Here is a 17,830-nt window from a genome sequence, read left to right as displayed (position 1 = left end):
TTTTCATTCATGTGTCACCAAACTGTCTGAAACCAGATGCTCATTTTTTGCTCGTTTGAAGGCGTACCTAAAGGCTGGACCAAATGCCCCCCCCCCCCCCCATTTTTTTTTTACATCATCTTTGGCCACCAGGGGATGTTGTTCTTGAAAATGATGAAATCTAACAAAAGATCAAAGCTCTCAGAGCTCAGCTGTTGTCCAGATAACATCTGGGCACATGAAACTTCACCAGCTCCTTTTAGTTGCAGAAGGCGCTGACTGGGACGGACACTCCTGCATCTGTCTGTGTTGACAGACCGTCTCAGAGAAGGGTCGTTCCTGTCAGGAAGGTTCCACCTGTGTATGTTCTCCCATCCAAACTAATCCGACCTGTCTGAGTCTTGTCTTTCTCCACAACATTGTTTGCAGCATCGTTCTGTACAACAGAGAAACAACTTGAAGATGCTGCTTTTGTGTCTCTCCACAGGTGACGGCTGATTTAGGGTGTTGTACTGTCAGTGTAAAAGGTGGCGCCTTCTGAAGGGACAAACAATGGTCTAAATTCGCAGCCAAGCTGATTACGCATTACGATCTGATCTCAGTCTGCTGCTGCTAATGAACTCACTTGTCCGTCCACACCAAGAATCCCAGGCTGAAAACACAAGCTCGGCATTGCTAATCCACTTTAACTTCAGGAAGGATGTCTGACCCACTGCCCTCTTTTAGCCGCTTCTTCTCCTCAGCACTATACGAAACACTTGAACCTGATTGGTTTAAGGACAGACTTTAATGTGGGAAATGATCCTGTCTTCAGTGAAGCCAGAAGAACTACAGTGGCAATCTGAAGCTGCCCTGCTGAGCAGACAAATGCCCCACTTTTAATGCTTCTGGGTTGATTTGAGATCACTGTAAAGATCAGAAGGTGCATAATTTCAGTCTTTCAAAAGTCAGCATTAAAAGCTTCTGATTTTTAGAAATGAGACTTTTTTTTTTTAGATGATTGTGATATTGTGTGTGTATTATTGTGATAAAACCTGAATATTTGAGTTGACAGTATTTGGGCTGTTTTTAATATGCAGTACAGGAGTAAGTAGGTGTATATTTTAGTCATATTTATGATGAATTATCAAATTATAAAATGTTTTCATTATTATAAGAATTTTGGAGATTTTTCATCCTTTTAAAAACAATTAAACCATGAATTCCCACACTTATTGTTCCCAAATATTTAAATGAGAGGTTATACAAATAAAGATGGAATTCAAAGTCGGTAATAATGCTTTTGTGTAATTACACATTTACATTTAAACAGTTAGTGAATCTGTAAAAATGTTTTGATCCCAACCTGAGCTACGTTGTAGCATCAGCACAAAGAGGATGTTGTTCGCCAGATTCCGTAGAACAGAACGTAGATCAGAGACGGAGCCTCGCAGGTTCCATGACAGAGCTGCGCGGACAGACCCGCAGGCTGACGCTGCCGAACACAGCCTGACTTCAGACTGGTGCGGTGGGGCAGGTGGGGTATTATGTGGGAGTGTGCACGTGGAGCGACGTTAGGGTAGTGTGATGTGGCCCCATTTTTTGCGCCTTAACACAAAAACACTTTAATAACTTTAAATCAGCCCAGTGCGTAAAATCACAACGAGGTAAAGCGCGCACCACGGGACGCGCGACACGGGACACACTCTGCTCTTCCTCCACGTGAGGGGAGACATCCACTGGCTTCGGTGCAGCCATATCCGGTTTGTTGAGCGCACCTGCACTCCAGCAGCGCCGTGCGTAAAAACGCCTCTCTTTGGTGCCTCCGCGTGTCAGGTGCGGCTCGTTCCCTCTATGCAAATGTCCCGTTGCTCTATGCGCGCACGCACACTCGCACCTCCAGCTGCAGGTTTGCCCTCGGGACCGAGCGGGAGCGCCTCTGCTCCTTTAAGGCGGTGAGGAATGAACGCGTGTGCAGGGGCAGCAGAGGGTTATTCTCAGAGTGCGTGTGGAGCGATCACAGAGCGGCAGCGGGGAAATGCGCTTGCTCGCCTCTTGCTGGACGCACAGAGGCGACGAGTTTGGTGCCGTGCTCTTTAGTTCTTTCATTTCCTCACATTTTAGTCACCTCTCAGATGATCCGGCAGCTCTTTTCTTAGCACATCTGAGTTTCTAAAAGTGCTTTTTTAACCTATAGATGTTATTCCTTTATGTTATTTTTCCCCTTTTTGCATTTTTTATTCAAGGATCCGCTCTGACTCAGCACCCCACACTCACACACAGACACACGCGCGCGCGCGCGCACAGACACACACACGCACACACACAGACACACACCTGGGCTTCACCCCTTCAGCATCCTTTTGAATAACAGGGAGAAGCAGAGCAAGACGGAGAGAGTCTGAGCAGAGGAGGAGAGTCTGAGCTCAGCTCTCCTCAAGACAATCACACAAGCTCATTTATGAGAGGACTCGGGAGACAAAAGACCAGGCTGCACCGACAAAGTGAGACGGGGTATTAAAAGTAGGGACCGGACCGCTCGCCTGAAGACGGTGGCAAATGTTTCACCTTACCCGAAGCGCTGAGCAGAGAGAGCCAAGGAGGCACCGGGCGGAGGAAGCAGAGAAGGCATAGCCTGGGGGGATTGAACGGAGCAGGGCATGTGGATATTGGCTTTTCTCTTTTTCCAGAGCATCTTGAATGGTAAGTTTCACCGACTCGTCATTTTCCCTCATTAGTGCTCATTAGTGTGTGAACGGCAGCGGCGGGCGCGTGCAGGGAGGATGGAGGTCACCTGTGACCCAGATGAAATGGATTTGATTTGCTTGTCAAAAAGGCTGACACCGTTTGATGAAAGGTGAGAAACGGGCGAGGCTTTATATGCGCCGGGCTCCCCTTCAAACACCTCCGGCCTTCGCACACGTATCCCGAGATTAAATCAGCCGATATTGGGCCTCTCACCCAACTGCTTTAATTGGCCTGATTATGATTCCACCTCTTCAAGTTATATTGGTCTCTAATTTGCGTCCAAACCCAATTTATGTCCCTTTTCGTTTGCACATATTTCTTCTGTCACGTCGCTTCTCCACCGTGGCCCTTGGTAATAAGTGACGTCTTTGATATGATGGACATTTGCTTGAACCCCCTCCCCTCCCCCACACAGAGCAGATTTTGGAAGTTTAAAGTGATCTAAATGTTTAAAATGGTGACAGGCTGAAGAGCAGTTAATCATATTTGGAGCACATTTGTGTCAAATATGATGTTGCATTTACGGTCCTGACAAAATTTATCCTTAAATGTAAAAATAATTTGCTTTTTAATTTTAAAATTTGCTTCGCAAAGTAAACATTTTGAAATAATTATTTCTGATGAAATTGTAAATTAAAGAACCTTTAAAATCAGTCTGACTAAAAATAAAAATGAAAGACACCACTGCATTCAGACATTAGTCTGTCTTCTTTATTTTGGCTTTGCATGTGCGTGTGCCTGCGGCTGACGCCATGCATGCATTTTTTCGCGCCCATACAATTTATTTATAATCGATCGCAGAAAATTGATGCAGTTTATGACATTCATTTATTGGCCAGAGTCCCCTCGACAGGGAGGGATTATGGCTGCCTGGGTGTGTACGAAAGAGGGAAGGAAAATGGAGAGCGAGAAGAAAGAAAGAAAATGGAAACATGTATGTAAGAGAACACATCAGAGTGATGAGATGGCGACTGTTCACACAACCAGACCAAATCAGCGCCGCACTCGGCTGCTTTTTTATCAAAGGGTCGAGAACAGCTCAACAAAGCAAAAATTTAAAAAAGCAAATGGAGATTTTCAGGTACCAACGCGTCTGCGACGATTCCGTGTCCCCCCCAAAATGGATTTTCCCCAACGGCTTTGGTGACAAAATAAGGCTTCAAAATGGATTTAGCCTCCGTGTCGACGTGAGCATCAGTCCGTCAGTGGGTTTATTGACAATGAGTCCCTGTCACACGGTATCTCCCCACACCAGCTTGGCTGAAACTCATAAAGGAACAATGAGGAATCCTCATTAGTCTTAATCATTTGACATCAGATCAGCTGCTCTGCAAGATTGTGAGCATTTACTGCAGGAGAGATTATTGAGGAGGCCTTTGGCCAAGCAACCATGGGGATTAGGAGGCGTCCAGTACACACGCCTATGCTGCTGCTGCTACTGCTGCTGCCGCGGTAGCTCGCCGCTGCCGCTCCTTCCTCCATGGGCATTTAGAAACTGGCCCGGCCGGGTCTGGGCTGGCTGATTTTGTGCCAGTTGGTTCTAGTTGTGTGCCAGCTGGTTTTGGTTGTTTTTGGATGTTTTTGTTGCTCATGATGAAGATGAGGTGTTCATCGGCTGAGCAGTTGTTGTCAGAATGAATGAATGACCTTGTAGATTGAAGCGAGCGCTGCGATTGGATTCCAGACAGTTCTTACTGCTTCTGAGTTGGGCCTATCACAGTCTCACTGGCCTGTCTCTATGGTAACCTCCTTAATGGGTGTCAGGGGCTGCGTCCGAAAACATTGGACCAATGGCTCCTCACAGTGGGGGTAGAAAACTATGCTGTGATGTTGTGCAGCAAGGATGATATAAGATGCTACTGTGGAGTGTTTGGTTGTGGAATTAGCTCAGCCATTGAAAACAGTGAGTGAGAGTCACAAAATGGCTGACTCATGATAGAGCGCACAATACGTAGTGAATAATGCCGCACCATGAATTGGGATTTTGTCGTAAAATGAATTGACCCAGAATTGATTTGGCGCTAATAACATCCTGTCAGCGTGTCCACAGGTGATAAGTGGCCACATGGTCACAAGCAGCGCAGTGTCTTTGGGGACTCGTGGCCGTGGCCGTTTCACTGCGCCTATACCGGTGCAACGCCCGCCATCCCTGCAGCCCCGCACACCCCAGGGACGAGCACAAAGATAGGCTTTAACAAGGTCACCCTAATCCATCCAGGGGAAATTTTGAATCGCAGATGTATAACAACGTGCTTTTGACATGGTTTCATATAGCTTTTTATAGATTTTTAAAAAATCTAACTGGGGGGCATTAAATCTAGTCATCAGAGCCAGACGGTAAATATCTCGGCCCAAAAGACTCCTTTAGGGAACGACAGCAACTCGTTCAGACCTCATTCTGCAGGTTGATATACAGTATGTGTGGACATGCTCACATACACACACACACACACACACACACACACACACACACACACACACACACACAACTGACAAACCCAAAATCAACACTAGTCCATGTGGTCTGAGTAGCTGGCCATAACTGGGTGAACTGAGGTTTCAAGGCACATCTGCGGACATAAAGATGTTCAAAGTGGAGGAATCAGCTGAATCAGCTGCATTCCGCTCAGATGAATCAGCCTATAAAAACATGTGGCGACAGCGAAGTGATGGATCATCCCGTGCACTCGGTCTCTAATACGAACATGTAATGGTCTAAATGAAGTTTACCAACCCACTTAACTCATACTCATTTATGTTGGTTATTCTGAGCTGAGTGTGTTTCCAGTTGAAAGGGTGTCTAATGTTGGGTAATGGATACCCTGATGTGTTATCATAATAGATATCCTCCAGTTGCTACTCCCTGCCTGTATAATGAGGCTACTCTACTGTACCCTACCTCCTCAAGCTTGTCTAGCTCTCTAATTAGGACTGAGCTTTGGCAACCGCGCGTGAGTGAGTATGTGTGTGTGAGTGTGTGTGTTCTACGTTTCACCCAATGTAAAATCTAATTACCAATCACACTGTGTCTGTCTGGATTCCAGTGAATCAGAGGTGTAATTGCGAGCTCGTGTGTAAATGTCTAGTGCATTAAAATGTTAACGATATCATTTAGCATCTGTGGGGAAGAGCAGAAAAGCCCGTCGGCACCCAGATGTAGGTGTTTGATCAGGCGTGCAGAGCGAGGCTGAAGTACATCTGGCGGGGGTTTCCCTCTCAGATAGGATCCTCACTAGTGTGGTTCTTTTTAGTTCACTCGGCAGCTGTCATCGTGACATGTTGTATTACTGTACACCAGAACCGCAATACAGCTGTCCAGATGGAGGAACCTAAACCTGAATCGGTGCTTAAGTGGCTGGTTGCGATTTGTCTCCTTTGGTTCCGCGGTGCTCCAGTTAAGTCGCTGATGCTGTGATGGAACGGTGCCAATGTCCTGGGTGGACTGGGGATCAGTTCAGGGTGGAGCTGCTCCACAACAGCGTCTGTTTGTCTGTTCAGCGGTTGCTGCTGATAGCAGAACCAGCAAACTCAAACTGAACCCTTTAATCACTCTGACTGGTCATTAGTGGTGTTTTCTATAAAATATCTTTGATTTCTATATTAACTGGAATCCTTGTAAACACGTAAGAAAGTCGGATATTTCTATTTTAAACCAGTCACGTCAGTCACACTGCTGGGGAGCTGTTTCTCTTTGCTGATACTGGTTCCCAGTCTGGTTCTGACTTATAAGGCCTGTTCTAAACCGCTGCTGGCTTTCATTTCTCTAATATTAATGGAGAGTAAAATTTTCCTGCAAATATCAGTTTTATCTTTTACCAGAGTGGCCTTATTTATTTCTGATTTCTGAAAAAGTCAGATTAAGAACTCAGAAATGTCTGGAGGTTCTTGGACCCCACAATGCACCTTAATTGATGGACACATCTGTAGAGTCCAGTCCAAAGATTCAACTCTGCTGCTGCTGAAGCCTCAGCAACATTTAGGGCCTAATCCAGTCTCCTGAACTGGGCCCAGACTGGACCTGAACACTGAACAGATCCCAGTGACCCTGTGCCTAGTAGACATGTTGTTCACTTCTGTTTTGCTTCATCCACTGTTCAGTGACTCCTCCCCTTTAGAATCCAGTCACATGCCTCCTTCATTCTCCCGACATACATTCCCACTTGTCAATCAGATTATTCCGGGGTGCATTTCCAAGGAGATATTTAACCCTCGTGTCTGCCCATGTGACTGATGCACTGCGGCTGGAATATTAAAGCAGGCTCTGGGATCCTGGAAGAAGCTGAAGCTTTATAGACACAAAGAAAAATGGCTCCAGCGTGGTTCCTTCACACAGATCTTTATCCCTAAATCTGGCACAGGTGCTGAGAATTATCAGTGGTTGTTTTCAGCTTGCCATTTTTTTTACATTACAGTCGTCTTGAGACAAGAATAAGTGTGGAAGTGTGTAGGCATGCTTTATTCTGCTTTTATAGGCGTTTATGTACATGCGAGTATAACACAGGAGAATGGGGGGTAGAGCCACAGGGGTCTGATTTATGCCCTTCTGGCTCCTCATTGATCCTCTGGCCTGGTGCGAGACTGAGTGCATTGTCAATAATATCAGCACTTTGTGGTATTCCTAGAATTCTTCCATGCAGGGTGTGATGCTGCAGCGTCTGGTCCAGGATCAAATAAAAGGTGGTGCAGTGGTGCAGTGGTTCTTTCATCTGAAAAAAATGAAGAATTCCAAAAGGTGATTTGGCCTGAGCCCTGTGTGGTCCCTGGAAGCATGTCGCTGTTTACATGTCGCTAAGTGTCCCTGCCGACTGTTGCCAGGATGAGCTCTATTATGTGTTGCTTTCTATCTAGACCTTCTAGCCCCACAAGTGATTATGCTAATTAGTGTTTGATCAGTTGATTAAATTAAAACTCCATTCATCCAAAGTACTAAACGCTCAGAATACATTTATGTCTGCTTGAACCGCTCGGCTTCACACGCCACACGTCCCTCTAATGTCTGAGCCACGGGAGGAAAACATGATGGAGGAGGAGGAGAGAGAAGAGAGAGATGTGTATGTGTGATGGGGGGGGGGGGGGTGAAAGGAGCCGTGCTGTGGTCTCCTAAGTGTTGAATAAACATACTTGGTTTGGGGAAATGGCTGCCATAAATGTTTAATATGATAAGTCCATAAAGACGGTCAAATGAGTGTGGAGTATTAAAATGAGCTTGGCGTGCAGCAGGAGGAGGACGAGGGCTGGTAGCAGCAGCAGAGCTAATAGGATGAGAGCAGCCAGCTGCTGTGACATCACCATTACCACAGCAGACGTCTGCTGGACAAAACCCCAGCGATGGAGTGGCCCGAAAGAGATGCCACCGCTGCATAAGGACATTATTAGCTACAGAAGACTAGCCGGCCTTTGTTCAACTTGGCACAGCTCAGAAATGGCCTGAAAAAGCCCAACAAACCACAGACAAAGGGTCTGAAGGCGGAGGCGAAACCTTCTCTGGTGCATCCTCAGGTAGAAAGACCGGACCGATCCAAGGAACCACCTCTGGCTGTTGCTGCATAGAAATACTAATCAAAACCAAAATATATGGTCCACAGGAAAAAAATCAATTGATTTCTAGGAGAAATTCCATTTTAATTCCAGCTCCAGCTCTTAACAGTGATTTATTTCCTTCCTGCAACCAGTCTGTGGAGGGCGCTGTGCTGCTGAAGTTGCTCATTGATTGGCTGAGAGATTCAGGTAGCCTCAGTCCAAAAGGACATTTGAGGGTCAAAGGCCATCAGTCTCAGGCCACCTTGCAGCTGTGCACAACAAAACATGTGTGCTGTTTTGCTCCGTGCAGGTGTATGGTGTTCACATTCAGACGCCATTATGAGTCCATCTTTGAAGGTGGTTAACCTTAATGTTTGCTGACATAATGAGGTTAGTTGTCCAGCATGTAGCGTGGCTTCTTGTTGCACTGAGCTCGGGCTTCTGTCTGGCAGCACGTGCGCACCCACAACTCTGCAGCTTAATTGCATTCCCAGTACGGAGTCCGTATGTTGACCATTAGATTAATTAGAGGCCAATTCAATTAGATCCACTCAAGTCTCAATCAGATGGGTTTAAGTATGAGAGGAAATTAAAAAGAGAGAAGTTTTTGATGATAGCAATCTGGATGAGAGCAAGCTGCCTGACATGGCTAACAGGAACTGGTCCTGCCGCACCTTTGTGGTTTGCAGCTTGTTTCCAGCTCTTTGTCGACTGTATTGAGTTAATGGTGGGTGGGTCACATACAGGTGTCATGATAATTGATGACTTCTTCTATCTGAACAGCAATTTCTGTGTTTATCTCATCATCTCTAATCCCTCCTGAATGTGGTCAAACTGCGGCGTCAACAAAGCCTTCCTGCTGTTTGGTGAAGGAATTAGCATTAGCCTTCTATAAATACATTCTTGCTAATTAGGATGGGGTTGAGCAGAGGCAGCACCACGGAGCCGTTCCCCTCAGTTCTCGGAGAAATTAGACAATTATATTAATTAACAGGTGAGACTGTAGGTGTTGACATTTAAAAGACTGTAATAAGTTCACTCTAATTACAAAAGCTGTTGTAGATAATCGGCAGCTCCTCATTCCATGTCGCGAAAATCACTACTAATAAACATACCGCGGATCTGTTTGTCCTAATCTCTGTTTTATTTTCACCAGGACCAGGACTCCTGCGTAGTTTCCAGCCTGGTGACATTATTACATTTGTAGCAGTGGAAGTTCTTATTCATCATCAGCAGCAGCAGAGGGAGCTGCTATAGTTGGTTACCGTCTGAGTCCCTCATTTGATCCTCTCTCATGCTCTCATCATCATCTGTAGCAGCATAATTTAGACATCAGTGTCTCTCTCACTCTGCTTTCTAAAGTGAGAAACAGTCCAGGGTCCCTGGCTTCCCCTTGATGAGACAACCAGCCACTCTGGCCCATTTACCAAATGAAAATCGAGTGGAGAGGTGGAGGCTCATCTGCTGTGGGGCCTCGTTTTAGCGATTCCCGCCCCTCCCAGACATCAGAGGACAGATCTGTCGGTGTGGATCAGCAGCCAGCGTGCAGGCAACCCTTTCTACTGTCACAGCGCTGCTTAATATTCATGAGAGCAAATTGGAAGACAGTCATTTAACTTCCATGCATGCTGTAATGCCTGTGGGCAGATTGGATCAGTGGGAATGCTTACTCATACCGGACCGGCTGGCCCAGCATGGTGGTTGTCAGTCTGTCTCAGAGCTGCAATATGCTATTTATATCACACCCGACTGATCTGGCAAACATGTTCGGTAATAAATGTCTGTAGCAGGATGAGAACTGAACCGATTAAAGGACTATTTATACAGCGGGGTCCACGCTTATGAGAGCCCCTGAACCTAAACATGGCAGCAACGTGGAGGTTTTTACCTGTGTAGGTGATGTGTCTTGACCTTGGCTGTAACTCCAAAGGTCAGAACACGACTGTTCATCTCTGTGTCATCCTGATGAAGGAGGTGAAGCTCCCACTGCAGGCAAGGGGCTCAAAACTTAAGCTTCCATTTCTAATCTAGTGAAAACATCAGGCGTAAGAGATGAGTCCTTCCAGTAATGAGAGCAGAGGTAAAACTCCTCCTTTTGTGCGGTTGCTAAGACAAACCTGAGCTGTGCAGATGCGCACCTGTGTGCTTATGCGGAAGCCGTAAAACGTCAAGCAGTTAAAGGAGACTCACTCGTCCGTCAATAGACATGAATCATGCATGAATTTTCAAAGGGAATACTTGAGGAAAGCAGCGCTAATCAATACATCTGCAGCGACGGTAGATCAAATGAAAATGTGAGCGGAGCAGCTCCGAAAATTATGAGCTGACTGAATGTTTGAGCTTTTACTCTGGATCTAATTTCAGTCATTTGGTGGTGGAAAAACCTAAAATCCTACTTAACTAATTGAATGATGTTTGCCTAAAGGTGAAACCTTCCTGTGCTCTGTGCTCCCTGAACATGGTCCAGTTGGGTGTCAGAACATTTTCCTGCTGATGTTTTTACAGCAGTGATGCCAGCGTGACTCTGCTCAGCGGCTGTGGCTGGTTGGACCTCCTGAATTCATCAGAAGATTCTTGGATGGCTGCAGCATTTAGGATCCTCTTTCTGATGTTGTTATTCATCGGCCCTGGCTGTCTACTGTCCCAGAAACACGTTAATGAAGCAACATTTTTCTCTTTTCCCTTTGGAGAAAAAAGTCATAATTAATTATAGATGTATATTCTGCATTATTTAACAGTGTCGTTCATTTCACCTTTACGCTCCAGCTCATGAAAAATTATGCCAATTACAGATTTCCTCCAGGGCCGTGTAGTAAGTGGTTGGGCCCCGAGGCTGTTTGTTGGGCCATGACATGCAGCTCTGTGTGCGGTCTGGGGGGGGGGGGCAGCTACCTGCGCCAGCAGACGAATCGCGCTCTGGATCCTGAACAGTATCAATTTGGAGAAGGAGCCCAGCTCTTTCACCAGAGCTCAGTTCATTTTCATTTCTTCATTAAATCGGCTGTCAAGGTTCGGTCGTCTGCTTAAACTGGAAAAAGGCCAGCATAGATGCTGAAAAGAGGAAAAGGAGAAAAAAGGAGGAAACAGCTCTTTTCTTTGCTATTGCGGTGCTTTCACATTTCCTTTAAAGAAGTAACCCAACTGTGCTTGCTGGGTTGGTCCCCTGCTGTGTTTATGGACCTAATGATGAGGTGTGTTATATTTTATTGGTGCTGCTGCGTTGTTTCTTTAACCAAACCTCTGAGTTCCTGAGACATCACTGCCCCGAAACACCCGTTGAGATTCTGGTTTGAGTGTAAATGAACAGTATCAAAGTATTTTCTGCTTCTGGTTGTGGTCCCGGTTGGATCAGTATCATCAGCACAACTCTGGGTCGATGCTGACAAAAGAGAATCTATCTGACTTTAATAAGATGGTGGATCCACTCAGAAGCACCAAGTTACAGAGATTTGAATAGCCTCAAATTCTTTGAAGCAAGCATCTGTTTAAATGGTTAATAAAGATCCTCTTTTGATGCTCTCCTACTTAAACTCTTTCTGTCCACGAGTCGACACTTGTTACGTGTAAAACCCTTTCAGTTCCCAGATGTTTGTGTTTAAACTCCCTAATCAAACAGCAGCAGCTCCAGAGCGCTTTAACCTTTTGTAGCGCAGACAAAACGAGCAGCTGCACCTCCGATCTTCTAAAGAAAAAACCTGCAGCAACGTTGATTTTAGCAAGCTGATAACGTGGAGCAGAATTAGTTGATTTCTAATCGGAACGGTCGTGGACGTGGGAAGGTCGTGGGAGAGACTGATCGGTGGTTTAGAGCTGCTGGAGCAGAGAAAAGGATGAAAATGTCTGCAATTTGAAACCTTGTTAGGAATTTATGAAGCGCTAAAATGTTTTTTCCCAGGGGGGATGCAGCAGGAGTCACTGCCAGTCGCTCAGCCTAGAGCCTCGGGGCCCTTCCCCAGGCCAAACAGAAAGGCCTCCTCATGACTGAATCTCACCCTGACACACACTCTTGGTGGCTTTATGTAATTTACTGGTGAATTTCATTTAAAGGTGACAGAACCATCTGAGCCTGACTGCTAGTTCGTGTTTTTTGGTTCATGCCTATGTTCTTCAGTTTCCTCTCTCTTCTCTTGCAGTTTTTACAGAGGATCTACATTCCAGCTTATACTTTGTCAATGCATCTCTGCAAGAGGTAGTATTTGCCAGCACCACAGGGACCTCGGTGCCCTGTCCCGCTGGGGGAGCACCCCCTGCCTCGCTTCGCTGGTATCTGGCCACTGGCGAGGAGATCTATGATGTCCCGGGGATCCGCCACGTTCACCCTAACGGGACCCTGCAGATCTTCAACTTCCTGCCATCCAGCTACAGCAAGCTGATCCACGACAACACGTACTACTGCACTGCCGAAAACCCTTCTGGCAAGATCAGGAGTCAGGATGTCCACATCAAAGCTGGTGAGTAGAGGTGGAGGGGGGGCAGGGGGCAGTTGAGCTGTTATACTGGTCTGCTTGGTTGCTGCAGTGGAGTTGGTTCCAATTCACTCTAAACTAAAATGATTAAAGTGATAATATGTTTCCAACTGGAATTCTGCCTTGTCCGACTGACTGCAGCCCCCTCTTAGTCTTATGCTGTAGCTGACCATTGCCTTTTTTCCCTCTGCAGTCTCCCGGGAACCCTACACGGTGCGAGTGGCGGACCAGAAGGCCATGAGAGGCAGTGTCGCCGTCTTCAAGTGCATTATTCCTACTTCTGTTGAGGCCTACGTCACTGTTGTATCATGGGAAAAAGACACAGTTTCGTTGAGCTCAGGTATGACCACTGATTTTGTATGTTATGGACGAATGCATGCATAGACGTGCCGTTATTCTCTATACGGAACGTTTCAGCTGTGAGTCATCTGCTCTCACCTGCTCTCTGTTGTCGGAGCTCCACGGCTCTACAAGGCCTTGTCCTCTCGCTCACCGGCGAATGTTGATAGCTGTCATGTTGAATCACTCCCCTGTAAACACTCCAACTCCATTTTGAGTCCAGCGAGGGGTAAAGTAGAGCAGTTTATGGCATCAGTGACCCAGTTCCCCTCCTGGTTTGAATCCGTGGCCACAGCATGATAACGTCGGAAACCAGAAGGTTCCCCCATTTGGAATTTTCCAGCTCTAGAAGGAGACGTTTATCTCTTGATTGGCCTTGTGTTGCCCGCTGGCTGATTTGGTTTCGTACGGCAGCGTTCAGGGACCTGCAAGCGAGCGCTTGATGTGGTTTGACTGGGGGCAGAATCTGGGACGGTGTTTTGGTGGCATTTTAAATGTGTCTGTTCAAGCGTGAAGATGTGTCTTCTGATCCAAGTGACTTATTTACTCGAGGTTGCTCCAGTTACTCGCTGGAAGGAGCTGGTTGAAATTTCCGGCTGATGTCACACAGAGGAATATGCAGCATGTGCATGTGATCGTGACGTGTAAATAAAGGATTCACACAGACGTCTTAGCTTCTGCTGCTGCTGCTGGCCCTCAGGAATGTTGGTTTGAGGAGACCCTAACCCCTTCCAAATTAGTCTGTTGACCTCTGAACCTTTACTGAGAAAAGTTCACATCTTTATGCGAACTTTAGGCGTATTTCTAAGCACCTTTTAAGTAGCTGATGTCTGGTAGAATCAAGCTCACACAAACAGGTTGCACCTTTGACAGGTAACAAGCTAACTTTAAATGTGGAACCATTTCTAATTTATTAGTTTTGATTAGAATGAACAGCCAGGGTACAATAGAAACCCACAACAATGGTTTCATTCATTTAAACCAGATAAATACTTCCTTTCCTGTTTCATGTAATGGAGGGATTTTCCTATATTTTTGATCCTTCGAGTAGGAGGAAAATCTTTTTGGATAAATTACCACAGAAAAGCAGCTGAAATCTAAAAAACAAACAAACAATGAAGATATAGTTCTTGCTCCTGTCCAGCCTATAGAGTTGATTTGGTTGACGGCCCTCAGCAGATGAATGTTTGGGATCGTCCATATTGGCTCCAATAAGTGTTGCAGCTGGCGAGTGCTGTCAGAAAGATGAGCAGACTGTCAAAATCAGTGCTGCTCACTGATAAATATTTGATGCTCCATTCTGATGCATGAACGCATTCACAGAGAGGGCGTGTTTACTGTAGGAGCATATTTGTGTGTGTGTGTGTGTGTGTGTGTGTGTGTGTGTGCATGTGCATGAGGCCATAAAGATATAGGTCTCAACAATGACAACCGGCTGCAGTTTGACCCATCTGAGTTTCTGACTCCTTCTCCAGCCTTTTATTCCCTTCTTTTTATTCCATTTTTCATGAAAGGACTCTTGGTCTCAGTGGACACAAAATAAAGCTCCCCCACTACTGAACTGAATTATTAATATCAGGTTTTTGTTGGGAACGTGAACATCAAGCACACTTTCATACACTTTCTTTCTCTATTCAGAGTGCAAGAAAAAAAAAAAACAGGCAAGAGTCAGAATCTTAGTCTTTGTTGATTTGAGACATAAGAAGAGACTTTGTTGTCATCAAGGTGTCGTCACAGGTTTATATTCAGCCCAGCCAAGCAGCATTTCTGACCACATTCACATCCTCAGTGAGTAGATGGAAACCTGCACAGAAGCTTGACAGCAGCAGGAGCGCAGCCACACTGCAGACCTGCTAGCTGCTGCTCCACCAGGTTCAAACACGATTGAACAGCAACAGGATCCACCTGATCCCACAATGGTCTGATCTTTCCAATGATGGAGGAAGGCACAAACTTAATGTGTTCCTGCTCAGCATGTGCGAGTAGAGTCAGTCTGGAGGAAGCATGGTGATGACCAATTAACCACAGAAATACCCAAGCCTTAAATCCAGGAGACTGTGAAGGATTTACACATGTACCAGCACCTGTGAGAACATCAGGAAGTCCTGGTCTCCCTTAGAATCGAAATGCTAGAGGTGTGACTCTGGCATTTCTGTCATCTCAATCCACTTTCTAATCATTGCTATGATGGACTTACTCATTTGAACCCATGACGTTCTGCACATAGATGAGCTGTTCCTCATGCTGTTCAGGAAAATCACTGTTAGTTTAGTTAGTTCTAAAATTTAAATTGATGAATATGCAGTGATTCCTTTTAAGGTCAAAAATAGATGCATAATTACAGAGTGGGCCTGTCTTAATTATTCAGCTGTGATTGAAAAGTTAATTACAATATGAATCACCGTGAGGATGGCTCAGTGGGCCTGTTTTCAATGTGAATGAAGGTGACGCACGTGCGTGGCCTCCTTATGTTGCACTAACATAACATTAACCCATCATGAATTTTAAAATGGATGTAGCACCTTCGGCAGCGATGGCCTCCTGGAAGCCTTTGATAAACAATTGACAGGGCTAATGGAGGGATGAAAGAGGCACCATAAGAAGAAAAGAGGAGCAAAAAGAAGAGAGGATCCAGCAGCTTCCAACTGAGCCGTGATTTATATGGACGGCCTTTCCTTATTCTCAGCGAGTCAAAAGTGTTTTTGTGTTTCTCATCAGTTGAAATCTGCTGAGATGGATGATAAACGAGCTGCAACCACATTGTTAAGACATGTTTCCCTCCTAATCTGCCAAATATTAACCATCTATTTTTTTACCTCCTGGTGGCTCACATTAGCCTGGATTCCACATAATCCGCATAAATCTGTGCGTTCTGGAGAGAGCAGGTATCCAAGTGACAAAGACGAGGAGCAAAGCGCTCTGAAATCTCCAGTTAATGATTCTTATCTTCATCTAGTTTGACAGCATCAAATGTTCATGACGTTAAGCTGGAATCAGCCCGGAGTTCAGTGAGTACAGTTTCTCTCCTTCCATCCTTTACTGTTTTCTCCTTTGCTTTCCTTTTCTTCTCTCTGCTTTCTTCTCCATCCTCCACTCTGTTCCATCCTCCTCCGCTGTCCTTCACCTCGACCTTCTGGTTCTCTTCTCTTCCCGTCTCATTGCGTAACCTGCTCAGCTCGCTTTTCTGCTGTGTGCAAAAAGCTGTACTTTTTTATGCGGATGACTTCCTGCCATGTTCACACAATCAGATGGAGTTTACACACGTCTGCTGTTCTGAGCTGTGTGTCTGGTCTTAAGTGATGAAAGTGCTTCTGCTGGTTCTGTGTTTTCCTGGGTTTTAGTCCACACTTATAGACACTAATTAACAACATTTGTTTGCTAATAGATTCAGTTTTAAACAGCCAATTTGGCGGTTAAAATGCAGCTCCAGATGGTGTTTGTGTTTGATAATGTTGTGGAGAGATACTGCTGATTAGTTATAACATATAAAATGATAACATTTATTGTCTACAAAATAAAAATGAAACGATCATCACTTTCAAACACCAAAACAATATTTTAATGCACTCAGAATGGACCCAGATGTGATCTAAATGAACTGGTTTTGGTCAGAACATTAATGGTGCAATTTTAAATATAATGTATATTATTGATTGTGTTGAAACGTCACCTTACAATTAGTGCAGCAGACCTTCATTGTGGCAGTGAGTCTCCGCCTGCTCCCAGACTGAGGCGAAGGGGTGGCTGTAAATCCATTCAGGCCCCCTTCAGATGTGGGTGCAGCCATAGACCCAAGCCTATTTACTGGAAACAACAACAACAAATACAACAAGAACAGCATCACACACTCATGGCTGCTCACTCCGCCCTATTTACTCCCCCTCCCTCGCAGACGTTGAGATGCAGCATCTGTGTTCCCCATAACTCTGCCCATCCTGTAGTCCATCACCACAAAAACAATACCTCCCGTCATGTCGCCCGCTCCTCCTCCTCTTCCTGTTCTTCTTCCTCCTCCTCTTCCTCACACACAGATTAGCTGTAAGAGAAGTGCTGACCCTCGAATTTCACTGATTCCCAGTTCACTCTCATTCCGCTGCCCCATTGCTGCTCTGTGTGTGGATGTGTGTGTGTGCATGTGTGTGTGTGTACTATTCTCCTGTATGAGCAGGTGTGTAGGAGTAGGTCATTCTCAGGAAAGCATGATAAACAGAAAGAAAGACAGAAAGAATCAATAGTTGTGTGCATTTATCATGCTGCTGCCCCAGGGAATTATGGGAACACGAGCTGAAGCACGAATTTGTGCATTTTCAACATATGAGTGCTGTGCAAAGAGGAGTTTGGGGAATTGAGAGAGGACAAGACGAGACCCTTTTAGCGGGAGTGAGGTTAGAGAGGAGGTTCTGGAGGGTTGTTCATGCGTGTGCGGCTCTCTCGCCTTTTGTTCCACAGTGAAAATCCTCTGTCTGCTCCCTTCAGGACGGCAGCAAAATCCGGAAACACATGGGCAGGATCAGTTTATTCAAGGTTTATTCAAGGTTTATTCTTAGAACATTTTATGTCCACTTAAAACATTTCTCAGGTCGAAGTTTCCTAGAAGCATCTTAACCCAGTGGTCGTCTTCAAAGTGTCCTTGTAGTTCTGGCCGGTTCTGATGAGGTCCTGATGAGGTGACATCAGTCAGTGGAACCATGTGGTGGGCTCTCAGATGTGTTTAGGCTCCAGCTGAGCTCTATCTGTCGGCCAGCTAATGACGTCTTAATCGGTGCTTGCAAGGAAACAACCGTGCCGCCTGTTTAGTG

At 45.6% G+C, this 17,830-nt stretch overlaps 1 protein-coding gene across 5 annotated transcripts in view; it reads left to right on the top strand.

The window, feature by feature from the left end:
• The first annotated feature begins 1,795 nt into the window (after positions 1-1,795).
• Positions 1,796-17,830, top strand: part of dscamb (Down syndrome cell adhesion molecule b) — a 74,663-nt gene continuing 58,628 nt past the window's right edge. For 2 of the 5 annotated variants that reach the window (XM_057049053.1, XM_057049051.1), the window contains exons 1-3: positions 1,796-2,661; positions 12,360-12,677; positions 12,886-13,032. In XM_057049053.1, coding sequence (XP_056905033.1) covers positions 2,619-2,661; positions 12,360-12,677; positions 12,886-13,032 — 508 coding nt within the window. In that variant the 5' untranslated portion in view covers positions 1,796-2,618. The remainder of the gene's footprint in view (positions 2,662-12,359; positions 12,678-12,885; positions 13,033-17,830) is intronic. The other 3 variants (XM_057049054.1, XM_057049052.1, XM_057049055.1) reach the window with 2 other exon arrangements.

Source organism: Takifugu flavidus, chromosome 12 (assembly GCF_003711565.1).
Source record: "Takifugu flavidus isolate HTHZ2018 chromosome 12, ASM371156v2, whole genome shotgun sequence".
Taxonomy (NCBI): domain Eukaryota; kingdom Metazoa; phylum Chordata; class Actinopteri; order Tetraodontiformes; family Tetraodontidae; genus Takifugu; species Takifugu flavidus.
Note: the sequence above shows the minus strand (reverse complement) of the source record. Positions and strands in the feature narration are given on the sequence as shown.